Below are 24,492 nucleotides of genomic sequence, written 5' to 3'. Positions count from 1 at the left end.
AAACTCTAGAATCTAGATAACATCTAGAATCAAATCATATGAGTGCATCGAGAAGATGTGAGAGGCTGAGGCTGGGGCCGGCAAGATGGCTTAGCAGACAAAAGCCCTTGTGTGCGAGCCTGGTGACGTCTGTTAAATTCCTAGAATTCACAGTGCAGAGAGAACCAGCTGCCCCACGCTGTCCTCTGACCTCTACATGTAGGCTGTAGTATGTGGATGTCTGTACACACACACTAATAATAATAATAATGTTAAAATTTCAAATAAAAAATCTATAAAACACTAAGGCGGAGTATATTTTGTCCCCAGTTTGTCACCTGTGCTCTGCTCTTGTCTCTGGAAGAACTGGCGAAGGCCAGCTGCAGTGGCTGGCTGTGCCTTGTTAGTCTTCTCGGGTCTGTGTCCTCCTCTCCCACGTCTGCCGTGGGCCGTTATGCGCTTTTACACTTGTTGAAAGGGAAGGGGCTTGGTGACTTCACCTCTTACACTGCCTGGCCCTTGTCCTCTTGTCTTCTCACCTCTCTGCTCCTCAAAGGGAAAATGTCAGTGAAGAGAAAGATCTAGGTCACACAGTTTATGACTGTGTTTGTTATTCTGTGTGTCCCTGTAAGAGGAGGCTCTGTATTGATCCAGTTTCTGCCTTTTTAATTTTCTCCCCACTTTTAAGACTCATTGTCTGAAGGTGGGTATTTGAGCAAAAAGCCAATGCATGTTGAAATAAATAATAGCATTAGAAATCTTTAATAGGGAATGGTGCCTGGCATCCACGAGACTATGAGTTTGGTTCCCAGACTACCCACACCGCCCAACCTCAGCAAAGGAGAGGAAGCCCAGAGAGAGACCTTAACTGTTCCCACTACAATTAAAGAGGAAAAAGAGTGAGGTGAAGTAATCTGGGTATTCATTAGCTCCAGTTAGTCATACCACAATATTGTTTGCTTATTTTAAAAATCGTTATTTTTGGCATACATAGTTTGTCAATTAAAACAAATTTATTGGTGTATATGTATATGTGTACATATGTATGCATGTTTATGTGTTTATGCACGCGAATGTGTAGAGGCCAGAGGACAACAGTGGGTGTCATTTCTCTGGCAACATCCACATTTAAAAATTTTTCCTGAGACACGATCTCTCACCAGCCTGGAAGTCACCAAGTAGGTTAAGCTGACTGGCTAGCCGTTCCCAAGGTTCCACCTATCTCTGCCTCCCAGACACTAGAACTGCAGCACACCACCATCACACAAACGCACACGCGCACACACACGCCCACACACGTGCTCACACTCACACACGTGCTCACACTCACACACACACACGTGCGCACACACACGCGCACGCACACACACGCTCACACACACGTGCTCACACACAAACGCACACACGCGCGCTCACACACACGTGCTCACACTCACACACACACGTGCTCACACACATGCACACACGTGCTCACACTCACACATGTGCTCACACTCACACACACACACGCTCACACACACTGTGGGTTCTGGGAATTAAACTCAGGTCCATCTGCTTGCAAGGTACTTTACTGACTTGCATTTACTACTACTGAGCCATCTGTCCAGCCCTAACTAGAACGTAGTTGCAGACTTATTAATTAACTAATTTCAGTTGTTTCTTGATGGCTGCCCTTAGCCTACACTTACTATCTTTTCTCCAGGAGAAAATTCTTCATTTCTTTGTGTTTCATTGTGTCGGGGAGATGATGGGTTTTGGATTGGATTTCTTTTTCTCCTATGATTACCTTAGCATCCTCATGACTTTGAAACCAGCATGTTATTAAGGCCAGTATATTACTCGAGGCAGATGTTTGATAGCCTTTCTTGGAGCTGTCTTTCCTTGGCACACCAATACTGTTAGACTTTGATAGTAACGTGTCCAAACAGAATCAGGGGTGTAGAAAGCAAATTAAAAAGTGTGCTTAAAAAAAATTAAGACTTAAAAAACGTTTTTGCATATTTAACTTGTGATTGTTTAAAAATTTGACACTTTTAATTAGAAGCTTATAGAGATCTTACATAGATTAGTACAATGGGGAAGGAGGGTTTTCAAGACACAAAGTTCTATGTACACAAAAATCTGTGGCTCTGGATTCTGAAATGGAGTCTGGGAGGTTAGTTGATGGGCAGATGGATTTCTTAGGTAATGTTCAGCTCCCATTACCTGTGCTTACCACTTCATCTTTTGCATGTACCCAGTTATGTAGCAGCTACTGCTACCTCCTGTACTGTTGTGAAACAAAGCCCACACGACTCCAAGGCCTCCTGTCAGGGCCGCAGGGCTGAGAGAAGGAGGTCTGCTACTTGGATAGACTGTCTAACTGTTATGTTTGGAAAATAACTTTATATTTTTCATGTAAAATGTCTTTGGTGTTGTATTTTTGTTTGTTTTATTTTGTTATAAGGGGGAAAAGTTACCTGTTTCTTTCCTTTCTAGTGATGAAGAGGGGCCTGCTGCCAAAAAGTGTAAGATGGAGAAAGAAGAGAGTCACATCAGTATCTCTAGCCTGGCTGAAGGGAATGTCACCAAGGTAAACACCTTTTCCAGTGTCTCTCTCCCACTGCAGCAAGGCCAAGACTTAGACTTGAGGAGTCTGCTGACATACCACTTTCTCTGGTCCTCTCTGTATTTGAACTATATAAACCCACCCCATGTCCTTCTTTCTTATATAGAACTACCTGTCTGATTGTAGTAAATAGTGCTCGGAATAAGATGTAGAACACAGAGTGTCTCAGTGGTAGCACTCTTGTACAGATTTTCTTACTGGCTTCCTTTTTCAGTTTTCCATTTAGTAAAGATGATGGGAGTAAGTAGGGAATGGTTAATGATCCGAGTCTTATTCCCCAAATGCATAAAGTTGAAGTAGGTATACCATTTCTATCTTTTTCCTAATGTAAAACTTTAGAGGCTGGAGAGGTGGCTCTGATGGTTGACAGCAGCCGCATTCTGTTCCCAGCACCCACACTGGGTGGCTCACAACCCCCTGTACCTCCAGTTCCAGGGAATCCAACACCTGGTCTTCACCGGCACCTGCACAAACCCACAAACAGATATACACGTGTAATTTAAAAATAATAAAAATAAATCTAACAAAAACCTGCAAAAACAAACTAACAAACCAACCAAAAAACCTTCAAAATAGAATTTGCAAGGTTAGGACTGACCAAATCAAGTTCCTTTTGATACTGAATCAAGTTCCTTTTGATACTGAAAGCTTTATTTGTTGAGAAGGTTTTTGGGACTTAGGGTGTATTGCCTTCATGTATACAGCATTGCTTTGAATCAACAGATCTTAGCATTTCCACAGTTATCAAAGTCAAACAGAAATGTGCCAGAAAAATCAAATGTCTGAGCAGTGGTTTGGACTTCGTGGGAATCTTGAGTGGTATTGAGAAGTCATGATTTCATTCTCTGAGCACTTTCCAGAACACTATTCCAAGCAAAGTGGAAATAATAGATTTTCATGTAATGTTTGCCAGCACTCTCAGGAATCCCTTTGTTTTCTCCTCTCAGAGCTGAATGTTACAGAGACCTTGTTAGGGTTGAGATTAGTGCAGGTGTGATCAGAAAGTATTGTACAGTGTGAGAGAGAGAGTTGCACTGCAATACTCTGTATATATGATGTAATTTTTTAAAAGGATATGCTCAGTATGGGCATGTTTGTGTATTCTATCAAAACTTCAATATCTAAGGGCCAGTAATAGCTCCCCACCCCAGTAGTTCAGTGAATCAAGCATTTGGTTGTCATCATAATGGGAAAGTTGTTTAGCATGACAACACCCTCCCTTTCCTAATTGATTATCAGAACTTACAGGTGGTCTTTAGCACATAAAGCCTTCGATTTGGGCTGACAAGTGGCATGGATTATAATACTTGTGGCCTTTCTGGAGATAAGTCACCTTGAATAAAGAAAGTAAAGTAAAAATAGACAGGGCAACTGTGTGACTGCTTGAACTTTTTAGTTTCTTTTAAACATTGACTTTTGGCCAGGCTGTGGTAGTGCACGCCTTTAATCCCAGCACTTGGGAGGCAGAGGCAGGCGGATCTCTGTGAGTTCAAGACCAGCCTGATCTACAAGAGCTAGTTCCAAACTAGCCTCCAAAGCCACAGAGAAACCCTGTCTTGAAAAACAAAACAAAACAAAACACATTGACTTTTTTTGTATGTGTATACATTTGGATACACACACACACACACACACACACACACACACACGCTTGTCACAGTGTACATACAGAAATAAGACAACTTGCAGGAGTTGGTTTTCTCTTTCTATTATGTGGCTTCTGGGGTTTTAATTCAGGACATCAAGCTTGGCAGCAAAGTATCTGATGAACCATCTTGCTCACCCCTGAATCTTCTAGCTTTTATAGAATCCTGGAACACATAATGATTTGTTGTTGTTTTTAAGAGCACACTTACTACATTAAGCCATCTGTCTTGCCTGCGGTGTGATGGTTAGTTTTAACATTGACTTGACATAATCAAGACTCATCTGGGAGTTGAGTCACAGTGAAATTGTCCAGTTGAGGTTATCCTGTGGGCACGTCTATGGGGAAATATCCCGCTTACACTAATCGAGGTGGGAAGACCTGCACACTGCAGGTGGCACCATTCCCTAGCAAGGGGATTTTGAACTTCATAGACTGGAGAAAGTCAGCTGAGCACTACCATGCATGCATTCATTGCTCTCTTTTCCTGGTTATGGATATGCTATGACCAGATTCCCTCAGGCTTCTTCCCCTGTGACTTCCCTGCTGTGACTGAATGTAACCTGAAACTGTGAGTAAACTCAACACTTTCTCCTGGAAGTTGTTCTTGTCAGGATGTTTTATCATAGCAACTGAAATGAAACTAAGGTGTGGGATATTGCCAAAAAGGAGAAGTGACCTGAAGATGTTTTATCTCTGGTTCTGTCCTAGGTTGGAAGTGTGAATCCTGTTGAAAACTTCCGTGTTCTAGTGAGGCAGAAGATTGCCAGCTTTGAGGAGGGTAAGTGGCATGCCACTCACTCGGTGTTCAAGAGAAAGTGGTTAGCCTAGCTGATGTAAAGTCTGGATTAAGGAGCTGTGGTGTTCCTTTGCAATGCTTTCACAACATTCGTCTTTACTTGCGGGTCTGTGCTGCTTGCCATGGTTTACTGAGCTGGCATTATGAACTCAGTATGGTCGGGGGTTGGTGTGTCAGCACAGTGAAGATTTGCCCAAGCAAAGATGAAACGTGGTGCTGGGCTCCATATTGCAGAAGTTTTGGATCAGAACTATGGAACCTTTATTTCCACCTTAAAGTTCTTTGGTGTCCTGTGAATGAGATTGATCCCATCTTGTCTTCTGAGATAACAATTCTTGTCCCAGGTCAGATCCATTGGCAGGAGCACAAAAGGCCAAGTTCATGATCATTTCCTGACAGAGACCAGCTTTGTGGTCATAATAACCTGTAGACAGAAGCTGTGTGTTCTAGGTTTGAGACAGAGGAAGAGGTGTTTGTTCTGTTAAGTGTTATTATCTAGGAAAAGAGCCTTTGAGTTGTAAGACTTCATCTAAGTTAGGCCTGGTCACTCACACCTTGAATCCCAGAACTCTGGAAGCAGAGGCAGGTGGATCTCTTAAGTTGCAGGCCAGCCTGGTCTACAGAGCAAGTTCCAGAACAGCCAGGACTACACAGAGAAACCCTGTCTCAAAAGAACAAACAAAACTGAAAGCCTTTGTCTTAGGGTCATGACTGAAGCAACTCATAAAGAAAACATTGAATTGGGGTGATTTGCTTACAGTTTCAGAGGTTCAGTCCATTAGCATCATTCCAAGGAGCATGGTAACATGCAGGCAGATGTAGCTGAGAGCCCTATATCTTGCAGGCAACAGGAAGTCGACTGAGACACTGCGCAGTCTCCTGAGCATAGAAAACCTCAAAGCCTGCCCCACAGTGACACACTTCCTCCAGCAAGGCCATACTAACTCCAACAAAGCTACACCACCTAATAGTGCCACTCCCTATGAGATTATGGAGGCCAATTACATTCAACCTATCACACTCTTCATCTAAATAGAAGGAAGTTTAGAATTCTAGATGACAGTTTCAAGAGAACTGGTGGAAGCAGTGTCTCAGAATTCATCTGTCACTGAGCACGGAATCCCAGTGCTTGACAGGTTGAGGCAGGAAGATTGCCAGACTGTTTTTTGTTTGCTTGTTTAAAATTATTTCTTTTGTGAATTGACATCATCATTAGAGACTTTTATAGTGACTTGGTGTTTGGGAAAGGACAGATAAATCAAAGGACCCTGTTATCAGTCATATATATATATATATAGTTTCGTGTGTGTGTGTGTGTGTGTGTGTGTGTGTGTGTGTGTTTTGGTTTTTGAGACAGGGTCTCACTGTGAAATCCTCTCTGGCCTAGAACTCCCTAAGTAGGCCAGGTTGGCCTCTAATTCATAGAGCTCTACCTGTCTCTGCTTCGTAAGTAATATCCTGGCATGTTTACTATATCTTTAGAGAAAGATTGAGATCTTAGCTTTTAGTTGCATGTCATCAATTACTTTGGCTAGTCAGCGTCCACTGTACTCCTCTAGAAGCGGTTGGTCTTCCAGATTCACATAGGATGCTTTCTTCAGGGACTAAATGTAGCTATGTTTACCACTATGTGGCACTTTCTAGTTACTTGGTATCTGCTTTGAAAAGATCATTGAGCATTGTGCTAGCACGTTATTCTAGTGCTGCATTTACCCTGCATAGAAATTCTGCAAAGTCATGTTGAGGAAATGGAGAAAATGTTAGAACTTTAATTGTGAGTGTCTGAGAGGGTTGTTTTTATTCAGGATACACTTGGATGGGTGTTCAGGGCCGAGAGTCAATCCTTGTCCTAGGCTTGGTCATCAGTCTTTGCTCAGGCTTGAGAAGAAGGGGAAACACCATGGCTGCTTAGAAGATAGAAATCCCAGAGCTGGTTCAGGAGAGGAAGGGTGAGGAAAGATAAAAGGGACAGGAAGTGAGTGAATTATTATAATGTTTTTCATCGCAAGTCCCCAAGTGATAACCAGAAAGCTCAGATGGTCAAAACTGTGGCCATGCTGGGTTGGCACTACTCTGGGGGACACTTGTAAAAGGACAATTTGGTGTCTGGAATTACTTCTACCTGGCAGAAGTCTTCTGGGAATACAGGAGACCAAAGTCTGGTAAGAATATGAGAGAGAACCTTCCTGAAAGTTCACTCAAATTTAGGAAAACATGGTTTCCCTGAGGCATAGAATTAAGAATTTGAGTCAGTCTTTTAAAAATAACAAGGCAAATAGAGCACATGGCATAGAGGCTATAAGAGGTGTGGTTGTACCCATTTAGCTAATGTAAAACAATGTAAAATTGGAAGAGATAGACTTCTCCAAAAATCACACAGGGATTTGAACATAAGCCTCATTTACATACTGAAGTCTTCTATTTAGCAAATTGTTTCCCTGTTTCCTAACAATCTTTTTCCCCATACTTAGCTATGAAAACTGTATTTATTTGTTTATTCAGTGTGTGTGTGTGTGTGTGTGAGAGTGAGTGCGTGTGTGTGTCTGTGTGTGTGTGTATGTGTGTTTCTGTGTGTGTGAGTGTGCGCATGCGTGCGTGTGTGTGTGTCTCTGTGTGTGTGTGTGTCTCTCTGTGTGTGTGTGTGTGTGTGTGTGTGTGTGTTGTGTGTCTGTGTGTAGGTCAGAAGACAACTGGTAGCAGTTGGTTTTCTCCTACCGTGTGGAGAAGTCGTCTGTACTTCCATGTAGGGTTGGGTGAATCACAGCTCCCCACAGCTCTTACTAACTAGACTTGCCATAGCACTGCCAGCAAAGGAGCCCAGCCTGCTAACACTAATGCTTTGTGGCTCTCGTTTGGCTTCGCGTTTGTTCCTCCCACTCTCGCTTTCCGCTTCAGAAGTTTTGTCTGCTCATCTCTTGTCTTGCTTTTGTTCTTCTGCTTGGGCATCTCTCCACCTAGGACATTTATGATCAAAATTCATGCTTCTTGCCTGTCAAAGCATACTCTTCCCAGAGTTTAAGCACCCTCCCAGGTAGTGATCTACCTGGCGAAGGGAGGAGGAAGTCCTTGTCCTTTTTCTTGTCTGTTTTTTTTTTTTTTTGATTGATTACACAAAAGTTTGACCGATAGTAGATCGTTGATAATATCGCTTAGGTAGAACTGACTGTATTACCCACTGGAATTAACTAAAATACGGGAGCATTTACTTTCTGACCTGCCTTTTGGTATAGGGCCACCAAGTCCTTAGTAATATCACCATCTCCTGAGATCATCAGTCCACAGCAGGCAGCTGCACACTTCCTTATCTTCTGACTTTCAGTGTGAGGGGAGGATGACTCTTGTTCTAATCATACTGGTAGATTGGAGATAGAAACACTCCTGGCTGCTGGGTCTTCTGGGAGCTGTTGTTAATGTTCTCTTAGGCAGCTTTCCATTAAGTCCCTTCTTCACTGTTTGCCCTACCATTCTCTCAGCACAGTTTTACAGTGTGGAGGCTCTTGACCATGACTGCATCCACAATAGCATCCTTCTGTTATGAAAGCCAGTTCATTTCCCTGTTTGTTGACACTGTTCATAATGGCACTGTTGTCATCATCTATAGTTTGTTACCTGTGATTGTGGGGCTCCTCAAACCAAATCCATCCACTTGTTTGAATGTCTTTCTCTACCCAGCCATTAGTAGGGCTGCAGAAGAGCGCCATGGATTTCTAACACTTTCCCTATTATTCTTGCAAATGCTAACACAAGCTAGAGGAAGAAGAGTAGCCACACAACTTTAATCATCCCCCACTGCCTGTGTGACCAAGGTGTGTCTGAATTGATCAATGCCATCTGAACATGGGACATTAGGTAAGAGAGCTAGGCTGTTCCTGCTAGAAAAGATGGACACGTGGAAGCAGCTAATAGGACAGAACACAACTTATTTTATAATGAGACGACTTCCTCATTTGAGGGTTCTTTTTTGCCATGTAGATTATAGGGTCTGTTTTATATTAGACTTCTGCAAAGTGACAGGAAATTGGAACTCCAGTTCACCAAATTGAATTTTCATGAATCTGACTGACTTAAGGAAAAAAAAAGCGTCAGGACCTCCGAGGTAGAAACGAGCAGACCCTGTCCTCCATTGTTTGTTTGCAATTGGCTTTATGTGTAAGTGAGGAGCAACGTGCCATGTCCGTTTGGTAGAGGAAGCTTAGTTTGTTCTGTAGCTCCAGAGGCTTTAATACCCCCCTCCCTCAAGACCTTGTGGCTCTCCCTCCCTTGCTCACCACCTTGTGTTCTGTTCCTTTTTCTTCAGAAACATTCTTTTAATTTTAAGAGATGTTTTCTAAAATTCATTTTTCCAAGTTCTTCCAGCACTAGGTAAAACATGCTATAATTAAATGGTAATGAAATTATATTGTTCATTGAAGCCCAGGAGGTGTGTTTTTCCATTCTGTTTTCATGTGATATAGCTCTGTCCCATTTCACAGAAGCTTATTTATATAAATACATGATTTTTCTGCCATGAGTCAATTATGAACTGTGGGTTTTTGAGCCTTGTGATTTAAAAGAATCTACCCCCACCCCCCGGTTGTGTGTGTGTGTGTGTGTGTTTCCTTTTTGTAGTTTGCCATAATATCTATAATTCTGAGTATGAATTAAATAATCTGTCAGAGCTTTGTCCAAATAAAGATTAGATTAAAACGTGGATGCCAGACAGTGGTGGCATACTTCTTTAATCCCAGCACTCAGAAGGCAAAGGGAAGGCAAATCTCTGTGAGTTCTAGGACAGCTAGGACTGTTAAACAGAGAAACCCTGTCTTGAAAAACAAAACAAACAAATAAAAAACAAATATGGTCGTTATCTACACAGAACTTCTCAATTTAAGAAAAAAACTTCTGCTAAATATCTTGAACATAAAAAAGATACTGAATACAGTGATTAACTTGTAAAGATCTTAAGATCCATAAACATTAAAGAGATTTTTGACATGCTTTCTTATTCCTGATACATGCAGTCATGAAGGAGAGAACACACAATTGGCAACTCTTAGGGTTTAGACTATAATTTATATTTTTTATTGAATTTTCACTTCTTTTTTGATTTGATTAAAATTGTTAAGTCAGAACCTGAGTATCAGGCTTATTTCATGCATCATTTATCAAGACATATCATCATACTCGAACATAAAAGACTATCTGGAATCCTGAAGGACCTGCAGAAGAGATGTGTTACTATTTGACACAGTAATTACACATCAGTGGCCCTTGGAGTCATCTTCCACATGGATGGATCAAGACCCAGAAGAGTTAGGATGGCTTTCCACAGATTATTGCAAATGTGTAGAGGACACCATATCCAGTTCCAGGAGTCAGTTCATGTCCTCTATAGCCTCTATAGCTTAAACTGGCACACACCACTATTCTAAGGTGTACATCTTAGTGTAATAAAATTCATCAGCCAAATAATTGAAATGAAATGTGAAATAAAAATGAAAAGAGAAACTAAAAATGACATTATGTGGAAAGTACAGGCCATCATGCACTTGTAACTGTCATTAGAGTACTTTCAGGGCTGGAATCGTGGCTTTAGTTGGTAAAGTGCCTGCCATGAAAGCTTTAGGACCGGAGTCCAGATTCCTAGCACTCACATAAAAAAACAGCTGGGCATGGTGGAGTATGCTTGTAATCCCTGGGGAGTAGTGACACGTGATGCTTAGAGTTCATTGGCTAGGCAGCCTAGCTAAACTGGTGAGCTCCACGATCTATGAGAGGAGGCCTGGCAAGATGGTGCAATGGATAAATGTACTTGTGCAACCTTCATGACCTGAGTTTGATCTCTGAAACCCACGTAAAGGTGGAAGGAGAGAACCCCATGAAGTTGTCCTCTGACCTCTATATGCATGCTGTGGCATCTCACAAACACACACATACACACATGCACAAACATGTACACACATTTATACACATGCATACACACACACTAATACATTAAATTAAAAACAAGATGGAGAGTACATGAAGAAGACACTAATGTTTTCCTCTGGCCTCTACAGATATTAGTGCACACACATACATATAACACACACATGTGCCTATGCTTCCATCCATGAATATGTACGCACACCATTATATATATGTATGTGTGTGTGTGTGTGTGAATGCATTTTCATATTTCAACAACTCTTCTAAAGGCTTCCACCCATTCTAAGTTCTTAAATTTATTCCTGTTACTCTGTGGGTGAGAGAATCTCCAGTATAGTGCTTGGGTTTTTGGAGAATGTGACCTGGCTGTCCCTTAAGAAAGAGATGCCTATAGCATACAAATGAACATGTACTGTGATCCCTGTATTCAAAGTGAGCGTGTAGCTTTCTCTTGAGAGCATTAAAGGAGGTTTGTATGTAACATACCACAGCAAGCCTTGTCTTTGATGGTTTTGTTTCTTCATGTAGTGTAGTGAAGTGGCCTGCCTAAAACTTGCTGAGTAGGTTTGTTCTTGTTGTTGTTTCCATTTTATGTTAGAAGTGGGAAAGGTACCCTTTTCACTGTCTAAAAATGTAACTTAAAATTTTTTGAGTTTTTTATGTATATGCATATTTTGTGTGCATGTGTGTCTGTGCACCTTGTGTGTAGAGCCTGTGAAGGTCAGGAGAGGCCATTAGATCCCCTAGAACTGGCATTACAGGCAGTGGTGAGCTGCCTGCCACATGGGTGCTGGGAATCGTACCTAGGACTTTTAGAAGGAAAAATCAATGTTCTTAACAGCTGAGCCATCTCTCCTGGTCCCCAAATGTAGATCTTATTCTTGACTTCCCTGCATCAGGTAACTAGATGAGGCCAGAGTCCATTCAGACATTCCTTGTATATACTGAACCACAAGCTTGTACTGGTGACTTTTGCCACCAACGAGATAGGGCACAGTGTTCACAGGTGGCTTCTGTGGAAACGCAGCATTTGTAGGTACTTAGGAGGAAAGGGTATGTCAGTCAGCTTGCTGCTAGAGTTCACACTTGCAGTAAATGCGCATGATACGATTTATAAGACAGAAAACAGTGAAGTACTTACTCATGGCAATTTGGTTTTCCCCCTTCCACTCTCTATACATTCTGATTCTTCCTTGGGTGGTAGATCATTGTCACACAGAACATTGCACTTGGTGCTTGTATTGGGCTGCCTTAAGGATTGCTTCTCAGGCCCAGCTGGTTGAAAAAGAAATGGATTTCAGATTGTGCTGATGTGCAAAATGCTTTAATCAATGAGTTAGAGTGACTGCTGGTGGCAAACGACAGAAGCTCTTAACCAATTAAGATGTTTAGGAAAGGCTGTTAGACTTTTGTTGAAATAGGCACTAATCGGCTGAGATGTGTTGCGAGGAGCCGAGAAACAGCTTGGAGTCTCGCTTAGATGTAATAAAAGTGTGTGGTCCTCTCCTTTCAGATTGCAAGCCCAAGGCCAAAAATATGCTGACACAGGAAGAAATGGCAAGTGTAATTGGTACAGTTAGTCTCTCTTAGGTCCATGCATGGCTACACAAGACTTAGAACTAAAAATGGCACACTCACGTCTCTGGACAGAAGTGGGACGGGAGTTTGATTCACGTGCAGAAGAGTTCTGTTGTCAGCAGAGGTGTCTGTGGAAACAGCAGCAAGATAGACTTTTATCGAATGAGCCGCTCTACCCAGAGAACTGTGTTCTGTCATTTCCTGTAGTATTTTCCCATATGCATGGGGCTGATTTTCCCAGCTGAGTTTTGGTAACTGGTCCATAGTAGGAACGTGTAGTGTTTCTCCACTGAGGTAGATCTCTAGGTTTCCTACACGAGTGGTACTGACTGATTGTTGGAGCCAGCTCTCAACAGCTTTGTTGAAGTAAGTGTTTCTGCTGTGAAGTTTCCTTGTAAGTACGTTTTGAGGAGCTTTTACATTTCATAGAGCAGTGTTGTCACCCTGAGATCCAGTGAAAGAACATTTTCTTGCTCCCAGAAGTTCCTCATGCCTGCCTGTAGTCAGTTCTGGCTTCCCATCCCACTGCAAGCAACTGCTTTTTGTCACTGCAGGTTTGCTTTTTCTAGAAAAGTCTTTTGCACTCGGCTTTTCACTGATCATATTTTCGAGGTTGTCCACATTGGAATCTATAGCAGGAGTGGATTCCTGTATTTCAACAGACTGCTTATTTCTGGGTAAAATAATGGATACAGAGCCTTATTTTTTACCTGCTTACCTGTTCAGTAATATCACGTTTTATTTATCCATTCACCAGATGGTGGACACTTGGATTGTTTCCAGTTAGGATTGTTTCAGACATTTGTATGCAAGTATGGTTTGTGCATGTATAACTTTTTGGAAAAAAAATGAAGTTTATTATTGTTACTGTAATTATGTGTGTGTATGTGTGTACGAGTGTCTACAGGCATACTTGCCACATGTCATGTATACAGGTCAGAGGAAGCTGTTCTTTTTCTTCTACCGTGGACTCCAGGGACTGAACCCAAGTTGTCAGGCAATTCTGCCTAAGGAGCCATCTCACTGACCCCCGTTTTAACTTTTTAGAAGCAGCCAAATCCCTGAAAAGAGGTCTATCGTACCATCCTCACCTGCAAAACTCAGGGTTTTAATTTCCTTAGATATTTGATAACCCACGTTGTCTTTTGTTTTTGTATTTCCTTATGGTTTTAATGTGCAGCTGTTTATAAACTACTTGTATATCTTTTTTGGGGGGGAGTGAATTTGCATTTCAATTTTTGATGACTTTTAATAGGTTTGTCTTACTGAGATGCAGAGATATGTATGTTCTGGTCCAGTTGTTTATCAAATATGATTTTCAAAGTTGACTGTTTGTGGCTTGTCTTTTTAAAAAGCTGTTTTTACTTATTTATTTAGCTATTTATTTATTTATTTTGAGACAGGGTTTCTCTGTAGTTTGGAGCCTGTCCTGGAACTCTCTCTGTAGACCAGGCTGACCTCAAACTCACAGAGATCTGCCTGCCTCTCTCCTGAGTGATGGGATTAAAGGTGTGGGCCACCACCGCCCAACTGTTTTTAATTTTAGTTGGTGTGTGTGTGTGTGTGTGTGTGTGTGTGTGTGTGTGTGTGTGTGTGTGTGCCCACAGGGGCCAGAAGATGACTTTGGATCCCCTGGAGCTGGAGTTATAGGAAGATGTGAGCCACCTGACGTGACTGAACTCAGGTCCTTTGGAAGAGCAGTGTGCTCAGGGAGTAGGCTTTCAGGTTGAATCCATCTCAGATCTCTGCTCCTGTGTCCTAAGTGATGGTGTCTTCAGCAATAGGGAGTTACTTTCGACCTCTGGGAGGTTGTCCTGGCAACCAAGGGCCCTGGCAACCAAAGGCCATGACTGTATTTATCTTGGTTTTGAAGACTGGGCCTCTCACTGGTTTGGAGCTCACTAAGTGACCTGGACTGACTGGTTAGAGAGCTCCAGCAACCCACGAATCTACTTTCCCTGAGCAGGGATTACAAGTGCATTACATGCATCCTTCCTGGCCTTTCCATATGGATTCTGGGAATCACACTCATGCTTGCATAGCAAGCAGTTCATTGTCTTATTAAGCAATTTGCCCAGCCCCTAAAGCCTCTGCGTATCTAGGCATTCACAGCTATACGTTCACTCTAAGCAGTTCTTTCGCTGCACATACTAAAATGTCATGTGTTGTGTACTTATTTTTATCCAGTTCAAACATTTTCTAGTACCTTTCGTAGTCTTTTTTGACCCTTGGGTATTTAAAGCTGTATGTTTTATTTGTTTGCTTTTGCTTTTTGAATCATGCTCTCACTATGTGGTTCAGGCTGATCTTGAACCTACTACATCCTATGTACTAGTCTGGCCTTGAACTCACATTGCTTTTCCTTCAGCCTCTCAAGTTGTGGGATTACAGGCATATGCCACTATGCCAAGCAAGAAATATATTTTAAAACTTTCAATTTTTGAGAACTTCCCAACTTTCTGTCAGTTTTGGATTGAATTGTCATGACTAAAAAGCATTTTGAATGGTGCTAAGTCTTTTGTGGACCTGCCATGTAGCCTGCTCTAACATGTTCCCTTTGGCCTTACAAGGAGTGTGCTTTCTGCTCTGCTAACTGAAGGGTTCCAGAAGTGGCCATTTGCCTGGTCATTTGTTCAAATGCACGTCTTTGTTGATTTTCTGTCTAGTGCTATCTGTGATGTGCTGGGTATTGAAAGTTATTCCCCTTGAGAGCTTTTGAGCTAGCAAGGCCTTTGTAATCTTTGTCTCACCTCACTCACTAAGAGACTGAAGTGAGTTTCTGCACAGTACCAAAAAGAAAACGGTCAGCTCAGGTAATACAGGGTGTTCTTAGAAAAATAAACGCATGTTACAAGGCTATTCTTGGTTTTAGAACTCTATGAGAAGAAGTCATTCAGATTGCTAAGGGAAGAGGTCACTTAGGGTGGCAGACAGCACATAGATTTTGGAATGTATCAGCACTTAAAGGTCATTACTTGTGGGAAGCGGACAGAGATATCGTGATGGTGGTAGATACTTTAATGTATCAGGTCTTTTTTTTTTTTTTTTTTTTTCCCAAGACAGGATTTCTCTGTGTAGCTTTGGAGCCTATCCTGGCACTCGCTCTGCATACCAGGCTGGCCTTGAACTCACAGTGATCCGCCTGCCTCTGTCTCCCGAGTGCTGATATTAAAGGCTTGCGCCACCAATGTCCAACTAATGTATCAGGTCTTAACGAGTGCTTATAGATGGGCAAAATGTATAGGTTTGTTTTTCCTCTCATTTGTTTCTTCTTCTGTGCCATTCTTACTAAGCTCATGTTTATTTTGTTCAATTATTTACCTTTGCACTGAAAAGAAAATACATATAGAACAATCTAGTCTGTATTACCCTATAATTTGTTCCATTTCTCTTCTTTTCAATCTATTTTAAAAATTTTATTAAAATCTATTTGCCTTATATGTTTTTGTCTCTATGTGAATGCCATGTGTGTAAAAGTAGGCACCTGCAGAGACCAGAAAAGAGCACTAGATCCCTAGAGCTATGCCTTCTTCCGATCCTCTTGGGCATCAAGCAGGCACAAACTACACATGGAGCCAAAGACAAAACCAAACAAACAAACAAAAGCCCCAGAAAACAAAGGACAACCAAAAATAAATAAAATTATTTTAAAATGACTTTGAAATGACACATAAAATAAAAATTGAACATATTAATAAGATAATATGTGTTAAAAATTTAAAAATAACTGGGCAATGGTGGTGCACACCTTTAATCCCAGCACTTGGGAGGCAGAGGCAGGCGGAGCTCCGTGAGTTCGAGACCAGCATGGTCTATAAGAGCTAGTCCCAGGACAGGCTCCAAAGCTACATAGGGAAACCCTGTCTTGAAAAGAAAAAAAATTAAAAAAATTTTATTTGTGTAAGTATTTTTCCTGCATGTATGTAAGAAAATATATGTGGAATAATCTAGGCTATAATACCATAAGTGTGCCTGGTACCCGTGGAGGCCAGAGGAGGGTATTGGAGTCTCTGGTATGGAGTTATAGTTGTGAGACAATCTGGAGTTAGTTGTGAAAGGAGTCTCAATAAGAGATTTTCTATTTTAGGTTGGTCTGTTGGCATGTCTATGGGGGATTATCTTGATTTTGTTAACCATGGGGGAAGGCTCACCCACTGTGGATGGCACCATTCTCTATACTCAGAATTCTGGACTGTGTAAGAGTGGAGAAAGATGGCTGAGACAAATATGAGCACATTAATTTATTGCTTTCTGCTCTTGAATGTGGATGTAATGTCACTTACTGCTTCAAGTTCTTATAGCCTTTATAATGTGTAGTCTTCCCGCCAGCCTGGCTCCAGAGCCGCATCAGTCCCAAATGAACACACAGGAGGCTATATTAATTATGAGGTTGTTGGCCATTTGCTATTGTTTCTTATCGGCTAGCTCTGACTTAATTATTGACCCATAATTACTAATATATATTTTATATATTAGTATTTTATTATTATTATATATTTATATATAATTGTATTTATATATAAATATATATTTATATATAATATATTATTATATATTAGTAATATATATATTATTTTATAAGGTCTTATCTTACTGGGAATGCAAACTTGTGTCCCCTCTTCCCGGGAATCACATGGCGATGACTCCCTTCACTACATTTCCCAGAATCCTCCTAGACTCCTAGTCCCACCTATCTTGCTTCCCTATTGGCCAACAGTGCTTTATTTACATATACACAGGACTTCCCCATAGGTCATCCCTAATTTTGTGTAGTTTAATATTTCTGCTTCAAGCCTTGACTTCCATACTATGAAGGATTATAGCCTGAATTGTGAGCAAAATAAACCCTTTTTCACTCAAGTTGCTTTTGCCAGGGTAATTCATCACAGCAACAAGAAAATAAACAATGACTTTGTATGTACATATAGTTATCATCATATTAGTTATGCATCATCACCCTGTATTTCTATGTAGTCTACTATGTGTTTTATTCTTCTTTGTGGATTTTCCTATTCCATAGAGCTTCATTGGAGCTGTTTCCATTTCTGTAACATTAGAGACATAGTAAAAGAAAGTTCTAGACTGTCCATTTCCTGAAGTAAATAGCAAGCACCAAATGTATAGTGTGTTATTTTAAATTAAAGGAACTCTAAGAAGGCATCTTCATTCCACGTGGTTTTAGAAGATCAAACAATGAGACTTGGATCATTTGTTCATGGATTTAGCAAAGTTTGTTGAATGTCTTCTGTGAGTAAGTTATGACAGCAAAACATATACAGATAGCAAATAAAGTATGCATGCCCAATAATGGTAAGTACCCATTAGTTTCCAAGGCTACTGGAGCAGAGTAGGACAAACTGAATGGCTTAAAGCAACAGAAGTTTGTTTTTAATTCATGACCTGTTTTTCTTTATTTGGTGTTGTGCATGCATATGCATGTATAAATACAGCTTGCTGAGTCCGTATACTGTTAATCCTGTGTTACAGCCTGCTCAGTCTCTATATTACTCCTGTGTATGGTTTTAGGACTGATCACTTGGTATTGGATAACGAGTTGTGTGCTCTTCCCTGGGGAAGACTGTTTCTCCTTATATAGTTTCTCTGACATTTTTAGGAGACACATCTCACAGAGAACTTCCTGTTCCTCTGGCTCTTATGGTCTTTCTGTCCCCCTTTCAGCAATGGTACCTGAGCTTTAGGTACAGTAGTTGTATTGTAGATGTATTCTTGAATATTTAAGTGTTATAAATAATGTATTGATCACAGATTTTTTTTTAAAGCAACAAGATTGATCTCATCATTCTGGAGACTGGGAGCCTGTGTCAAGGTTTGGCAGATATAGTGTCTTCAAGGGAGAATGTGTTTAGTGACTCTTGTGTAGCTTTTGGTAACATCTGGCAATCCTTAGTGTTCTTGTCTTATGATGTATTACTGGGGTCTCTGCCTCCTAATATGGAGCTCTCCGTATGTATTCGTGTCTATATTTGCTGTTGCTTTATAAAGAGACCAGTCATATTAGATTCAAACCCACTGTAGTGTCCTCATATTAATTATCTCTGCAAGGGTCTTATTTCCAAGTAAGTCACATTGTAGGGTGGTAGGAGCCCATGTTTATTTGTGCCCCATGTTGAGGGGCTATTTGTGGGAACCTGTCTTTTTGGGGCTTCAGTCAGATCCAGCGGACTTGCCTGGTTCATACCTGAGAGGGGGAGTGTGGATTGAGAAACGTCAGGTAAAGATGCTAAGAAAAAGATAGAGACACAAAATACAGAGTCGGGAGGGCAATTTAGTGAATACTGAGCACCCCAAGTTTATTCTTCATCATTCTTACATACCCAGACTAAAAAGGGGAAGATTTCTTTATCATGATACACGGAACAAACAGACTTTCTTCCTTATTTCTCCAAACATTTAGTAACCACACCTTAGACTAAATCTCTCATTATCTGTCCTTGGGGGTTAATAGTAACCACACCTTAGACTGAGTCTCTTGTTATTTAGATAAGACATCCATGCCTAAGACCAAACATCCTACAGTACCCATGCCTGATACCTTTAGGCTTTATGACTTTAACCTTGGACGAATAAGGATAGTTTTGAACTCTCTGACCTTAAGCCTAGATGAAGCAAAGCCATTTTTATGGACCCCAACATAAGGTTCTAAAAAGGACATGAATTTTGGAAGAATACTATCCAAATGATTACAGTGCGAGGCCTCGTTATTCTGGGGTAAGAGATATGCTTTTGTCTGAGGGATCAGAGAAGGCCTCACTGTTGTGAAGATATTCTGTGGTGTGAGTTTACAGGCAGGAGAAACATGCTCCTTTGAAGCGGGATGTGCATGGCTCCCCTTCAGGGAAACCAGTGTGGTTCCTGGAGCACAGGAGTAGGAGAAGAGATCAGAGCAATAGCTGGACACGTATCACAGAGTGATGGATCTTCAGATCTTGTACTCTCTGTGAAACAGGAAACCCTAGAAGGTGATGAGTAGAAGGCAATCTGATTGACTTCTGCCTTGTGCCTTAGTGAGAAAGGTAGACAGAGAGACAGATGACTAGAAAGTTGCTGTGTTAAACCTCGGGGTGGAGGGAGCAAGGCATGTGAGAAGAGTCAGGTCCTTGTTATGATTTGAAAGTACATCAGACAGTTTTGCTGATGGGGTCTGGGAGAAGGAAAGAGATCAAGAGTGACTCCCAAGATTTTTTTTTTAAATTTTATTTTCCAGTTTAAATTTGGATAAGAAACAAGGTTGCTTCACAAGTCAGTTCCAGGTCCCTCTCCCATTCCCTCCCTTCCTCCCGAGCCCCCGCCCCCCCGTTATCCCCTCATTTCCCCAGGGAGGGTGAGGCCCTCCATGGGGGTGTGCATAGTCTGTCATTTCATATAGGGCAGGGCCTAGACCCTTCCCCAAGAGTTCGGGTGAGAGTGCACCTCACATTGTTCTATGGGAGTCCAAAGTCCGTGTGTATACTTGGGATGGGTACTGATCTGCTGCCCAAGGCTCAATAGATTCCCTAGGCCTCCTCACTGACACTCACATTCAGGGGGTCTTGATCAGTCCCATGCTGGCTTCCCAGGCTGATGCCTGGGATTCAAGAGTTAACCTTTGTCTGGTCAGCTGTTTCTGGGGGGGGGGGTCTCCCAAGATTTTTGGCTTGAGCATCCAGAAGGGGTTGCTATTGATGAGAAAGGAGCAGCATATTAAGTTGGTTACCCAGATCTGAATGTAAGTACTTCTGGGGAAAGTCACCACAGAAATGATCTATAAAGGCATGAGATTGGATGTGATCCTTCAGTAGGGGGGGAGTGCAGGCAAGCTATTAAGTAGTAGGAGGGAAGGCAGACTGTATGAGTCCAGGTGCAGGTGAACTACAGTTTGAGGAAGAATTCAAGGAGTAGGTCATCAAAGGTAGATAAGAGGGGAAAAAGGTATCCCAAGTGACACGGCAGCCTAAGTGATGACCTGTTTCAGTGTTCATGGTGTTTGCAGTACTTCCCCCAAATCATGTTTTGCTATTTTTTTGTCCCTTTATTGTTGATGGCCATTTCAGGCCACTTAGTAGTCATTTTAAATTCCCTTCATTTCTAAATTTGTTCTCACATCTCTCTTTCCATCCTAACCACCACTATGCTATTTTAAGCTATCATTATTTCACCACTGGTCAGTTCCAGCATCCTGTATCAATTATCCATAAAGTTCTTATTTTCAGTGTAGCCCATGTGTTTGTGCAGATTTAGCTTATAGTATGTGGGTCAGCCCTTTTTAATCACACCTCATGTCCACTGTCTAAGACTTGCTGCAATTTGATTCCATGTTGCCATTTCTGGCCCATCATTCTTGTGATCTCGTCTGTGAACCCTGTACTCAAACCAAACAGCATTCCCTTTGATCCCTGCCTGGCATGAGCTTTCTTCCCTCTCTATGCTTGCTTATGCTATTCTAGCAAAAAAAAAAAAAAAAAAAAAAAAGGCCCTGTCTTTTCCCCAGATTTACTCTGAAATGCTTGTGCTTTGAGAACCTGTACACAGCAATGCCTAGCCACAGTTTTCTTGTAGTATAATTCATTATCATGTTGATATAGTTTGTCCCATTGGTGGGACAAAACGACTTCCATGTTTTCTTATGCTCTCTGCATATTGCCAGCTTGTAGTGAGTCACTTGTTTCTATTGTTAACTTTAATAGACCACAGCTTGGAAGTAACAGGAATTTGAGTTGCACCAGAATGTTTCCTTTGATTCTTTTAATCAGTTCCCAAATCCAGTACCTATTAAAGAAGAAATTGAATATATTAGTTACTCTTCTCCTGGCTATGACACAATCCTTGACAATAGTATCTTACACAAGGTTCTCTTTATTTTGGCTCACAGTTTGTAGGGAGATTGTCCATAGTAGCAGGGAAACCATGGTGGCTGGATGTGAGGTAGCTGCTCACACTACATCCACAGCCAGGAATCAGAGAGAGATGAATGCTGGTGCTTTGCTTGTTTTGCCTCATTTTCAGTCTAGGACCAGTCCATGAGATGGTTCTTCTGTCTTAGTAAAGTTGTATTGCTGTGAAGAGACACCATGACCATGGCAACTTTTATAAAGGAAATCATTTAATTGGGACTGGCTTACAGGTTCAGAAATTTAGTCTGTTGTTGTCATGGTGGGAAGCATGGCTGCATGCAGGCAGACATGGTGCTGGAGAGAGAGCTGAGAGTTCTATATCCTGAGCAGCAGGCAGTAAGTAATACTGGGCAGCATTGGAAACCTCAGAGCCCACCCCCCAGTGACACCCTTCCTCCAACAATAGTACCACTCCTTAGTGACCAAGCATTTTATGAACCTGTGGTGGCCATTCCTATTCAAACCATCATTAACTACCCACATTGAAGGTGAGTCTTCCTTCCTCAGCAAAACTCTGGAATCTCCCTCAACCATACACTCAAATATATGTTTTGTAGGTGAGTCCAAGTCCAGTAGAGTTGGCAAAGAAGATTAGCCACCACATGGAGAAATACAGCATTTCTATAAATTGAACTCTAAATATTAAACTTTCTTTATTAAACAGTAGAGGAAAACTGTAAATGGGAGAAAAAGGAGATCTGAGGGTTCTTAAGGAAAGTGCTGCATTGATAAAGGGTGCTAGTATGGAGTTATAGAAGATTTATGAAGAATATGATTGTTCTAAAATGTCTAGTACTGATATTTCAAGAATGACTCAGATTCATGATTCATCTTGTAAACAAGGTGCTGCCTTTGCCTCTGGTATGTACAAAAGCATCTTCAACCAGTGCCTGCCTGTGAAATGTGACTCATCACTCATTGTATATCCTCAACTGATACATGAATTTCAATTTCATTCAATTACCAAGTTTTAATTGGATCCCATTGCCAGATTGGGTTCTTGTTCCAGACTGTTTCCTCTTGGCTGTGCTGTTACTATGGCTACTTGGTTCCTTCTGCTTAATCCCTGCAGTAGGTGATGACATCAGCATCTACTCAGGTATGAAGCCAGTTACTGCAAAGCACTGCTGTCTTGCATCCTCTTTCTTCTTGTTTCCCATCTGGACTAGGATCAAATCAAGATGGTGAGGCTCTTAATTCCTCCTTATCTCTTATTTTAGTAACTAACTTTTGCTACTAACTCTAAGTATTAGAGTTCTAGGACCTTGGGAACTTGTGGAGCCCATCTTTCGCTTCCATTCCTGCCTCTCATCCCAAGCCCAGTACATCTTTCAGGAATATGGCATATACAGTAAAACATATGGTGTATACATTGTATAAACAAACCAAAGGAATCTCTTCTTTGTTTAATGAGCAAGTCTCCCTTTGGTTTCTTTCTTATGTTAGCATGGCATGACTTTTTTGCTTCAAATATATTCCTTCTTTTTTTTTTCTGGAACTAGAGAAAAATGAATCATCTTAGAGAGAAGATGTTCTTTGTTCTGTATTTCACTGCTATATTTCTTGTATTAATTGATGACCTTTAGGCTTTGTGGGAAATGTTAATGGGCTTTTAATATTTAACATATGTTTTAATGAAAAAAATAGCAAGATCATAAAATGCTGTGGAGTTCACCCATTGACCATGAAATTCAAAATTTGCCACCCACCCTGGGAAGAGATCTGGCCTTACAACCAAACTGTTAAAAATATAGAGTATTGTCCATCCAGATTTTAAGATGATACATTGTCATGCTTTTTGACATGTGGTGAGTTCATAGCCAGTGACCCAACTGGATGTCATTTTCCTAGTTTTTCTTTAGTTCACCCTACCATTTTTATTATACAGTAAGCTAAGGTCAAGAAGCCTTCAGTGTCCTCCTTTCTTGTAGCCACAGAAGTAGGACTCACAATTAGCACAATTAAAAACAAAAATAAAACAAGAGCTCTCTCATAGTTTGTAGGAATAGACCCTGACAACAAAGACTTTACATTTACTCTGCTCCTTGTGCCTGGGGTTTTAATTTAACACATCAATGAAAAGACAGCATTTAAAAAGGGAGGAAACACCAGCAGGACTTGCTTTTATTAGTGCAATTTGTGAGAAATTACTGCATTTAATGAGAAAATCGTTAAGCATGAAAAAATGGGCTGTGATGGAACTTGTGGAGCTTAGATGGTGAGATTTTAATTGAGTTTTTTACTTATTGGAAAGAGATGGTGAGGATGACCACAACAATGACAATGATGGTGATAATGATGATGATAATGATAATAAAATAATCCAGGTCTGTATTAATGATCAGCACTTTGTTTTCTCAGTTCAGTTTCCCCTGGTACCCAGCATGCATGATGGTGATGGATTCTTGTGTATCTGTTGAGCTCTGTTCTCTTTCTACAAGGAAGCCACACCCCTTGGGCTAACTGAAGGGTTATGAGGCAGAGTCCAGCAGAACAGTTCCTCAGGGGCAACAGACAAAAGAGGCTAAGGGCAAGCTCTGTCTACTACTGCTGCTTGAACAGGCAATTTTAAAGGCCATTTTCAGGCTCATAAAGTTTTTTGTAGTTCTGTGTCTTTTGATTTCTTTTTCTCCAATAAGAATATTCACTAGCGATTATACAAACTCAAACAGGAATATTAGAGCCAGATGCACAGACATCCAAGTAAAACTTCTTGGGATCTTTTTTTTTTTTTTCCAGACAGGGTTTCTCTGTGTAGCTTTGGAGCCTATCCTGGCACTCGTTCTGTAGACCAGGTTGGCCTCAAGCTCACAAAGATCTGCCTGCCGAGTGCTGGGATTAAAGGCGTGCGCCACCAACGCCTGGCTACTTCTTGGGATCTTATAATAAGAAACAAATCAGCCTGTCTTTTGTCACTTAAAAAGAAATACTTGAAATACCTTCTTTTTGTAATTTATCTGGGTCCAGTGGGAAGCCATAGTTGCTTCTAGGATCTTCTGTATGTTTCCACAACCATGTGGTGGTGTGGTGGTTAACTGCTGCTCTGTTTCCCCACGTTAAACCCAAAGAGAAAGGAAATGCACGC

At 41.2% G+C, this 24,492-nt stretch overlaps 1 protein-coding gene across 4 annotated transcripts in view; it reads left to right on the top strand.

The window, feature by feature from the left end:
* The window catches only part of Xrcc5 (X-ray repair cross complementing 5), a 90,145-nt gene that overhangs the window by 44,005 nt on the left and 21,648 nt on the right, over positions 1 to 24,492 (top strand). For all 4 annotated transcript variants that reach the window (XM_040752665.1, XM_013113629.3, NM_001281393.1 and 1 more), the window contains 2 exon segments: positions 2,458 to 2,551; positions 4,944 to 5,013. In XM_040752665.1, the coding sequence (XP_040608599.1) occupies positions 2,458 to 2,551; positions 4,944 to 5,013 (164 nt within the window).

Source organism: Mesocricetus auratus, unplaced genomic scaffold, assembly GCF_017639785.1.
Source record: "Mesocricetus auratus isolate SY011 unplaced genomic scaffold, BCM_Maur_2.0 Super-Scaffold_100010, whole genome shotgun sequence".
NCBI lineage: Eukaryota > Metazoa > Chordata > Mammalia > Rodentia > Cricetidae > Mesocricetus > Mesocricetus auratus.
The sequence above is the reverse complement of the archived record's forward strand: the minus strand, read 5'-3'. Positions and strand labels throughout refer to the sequence as shown.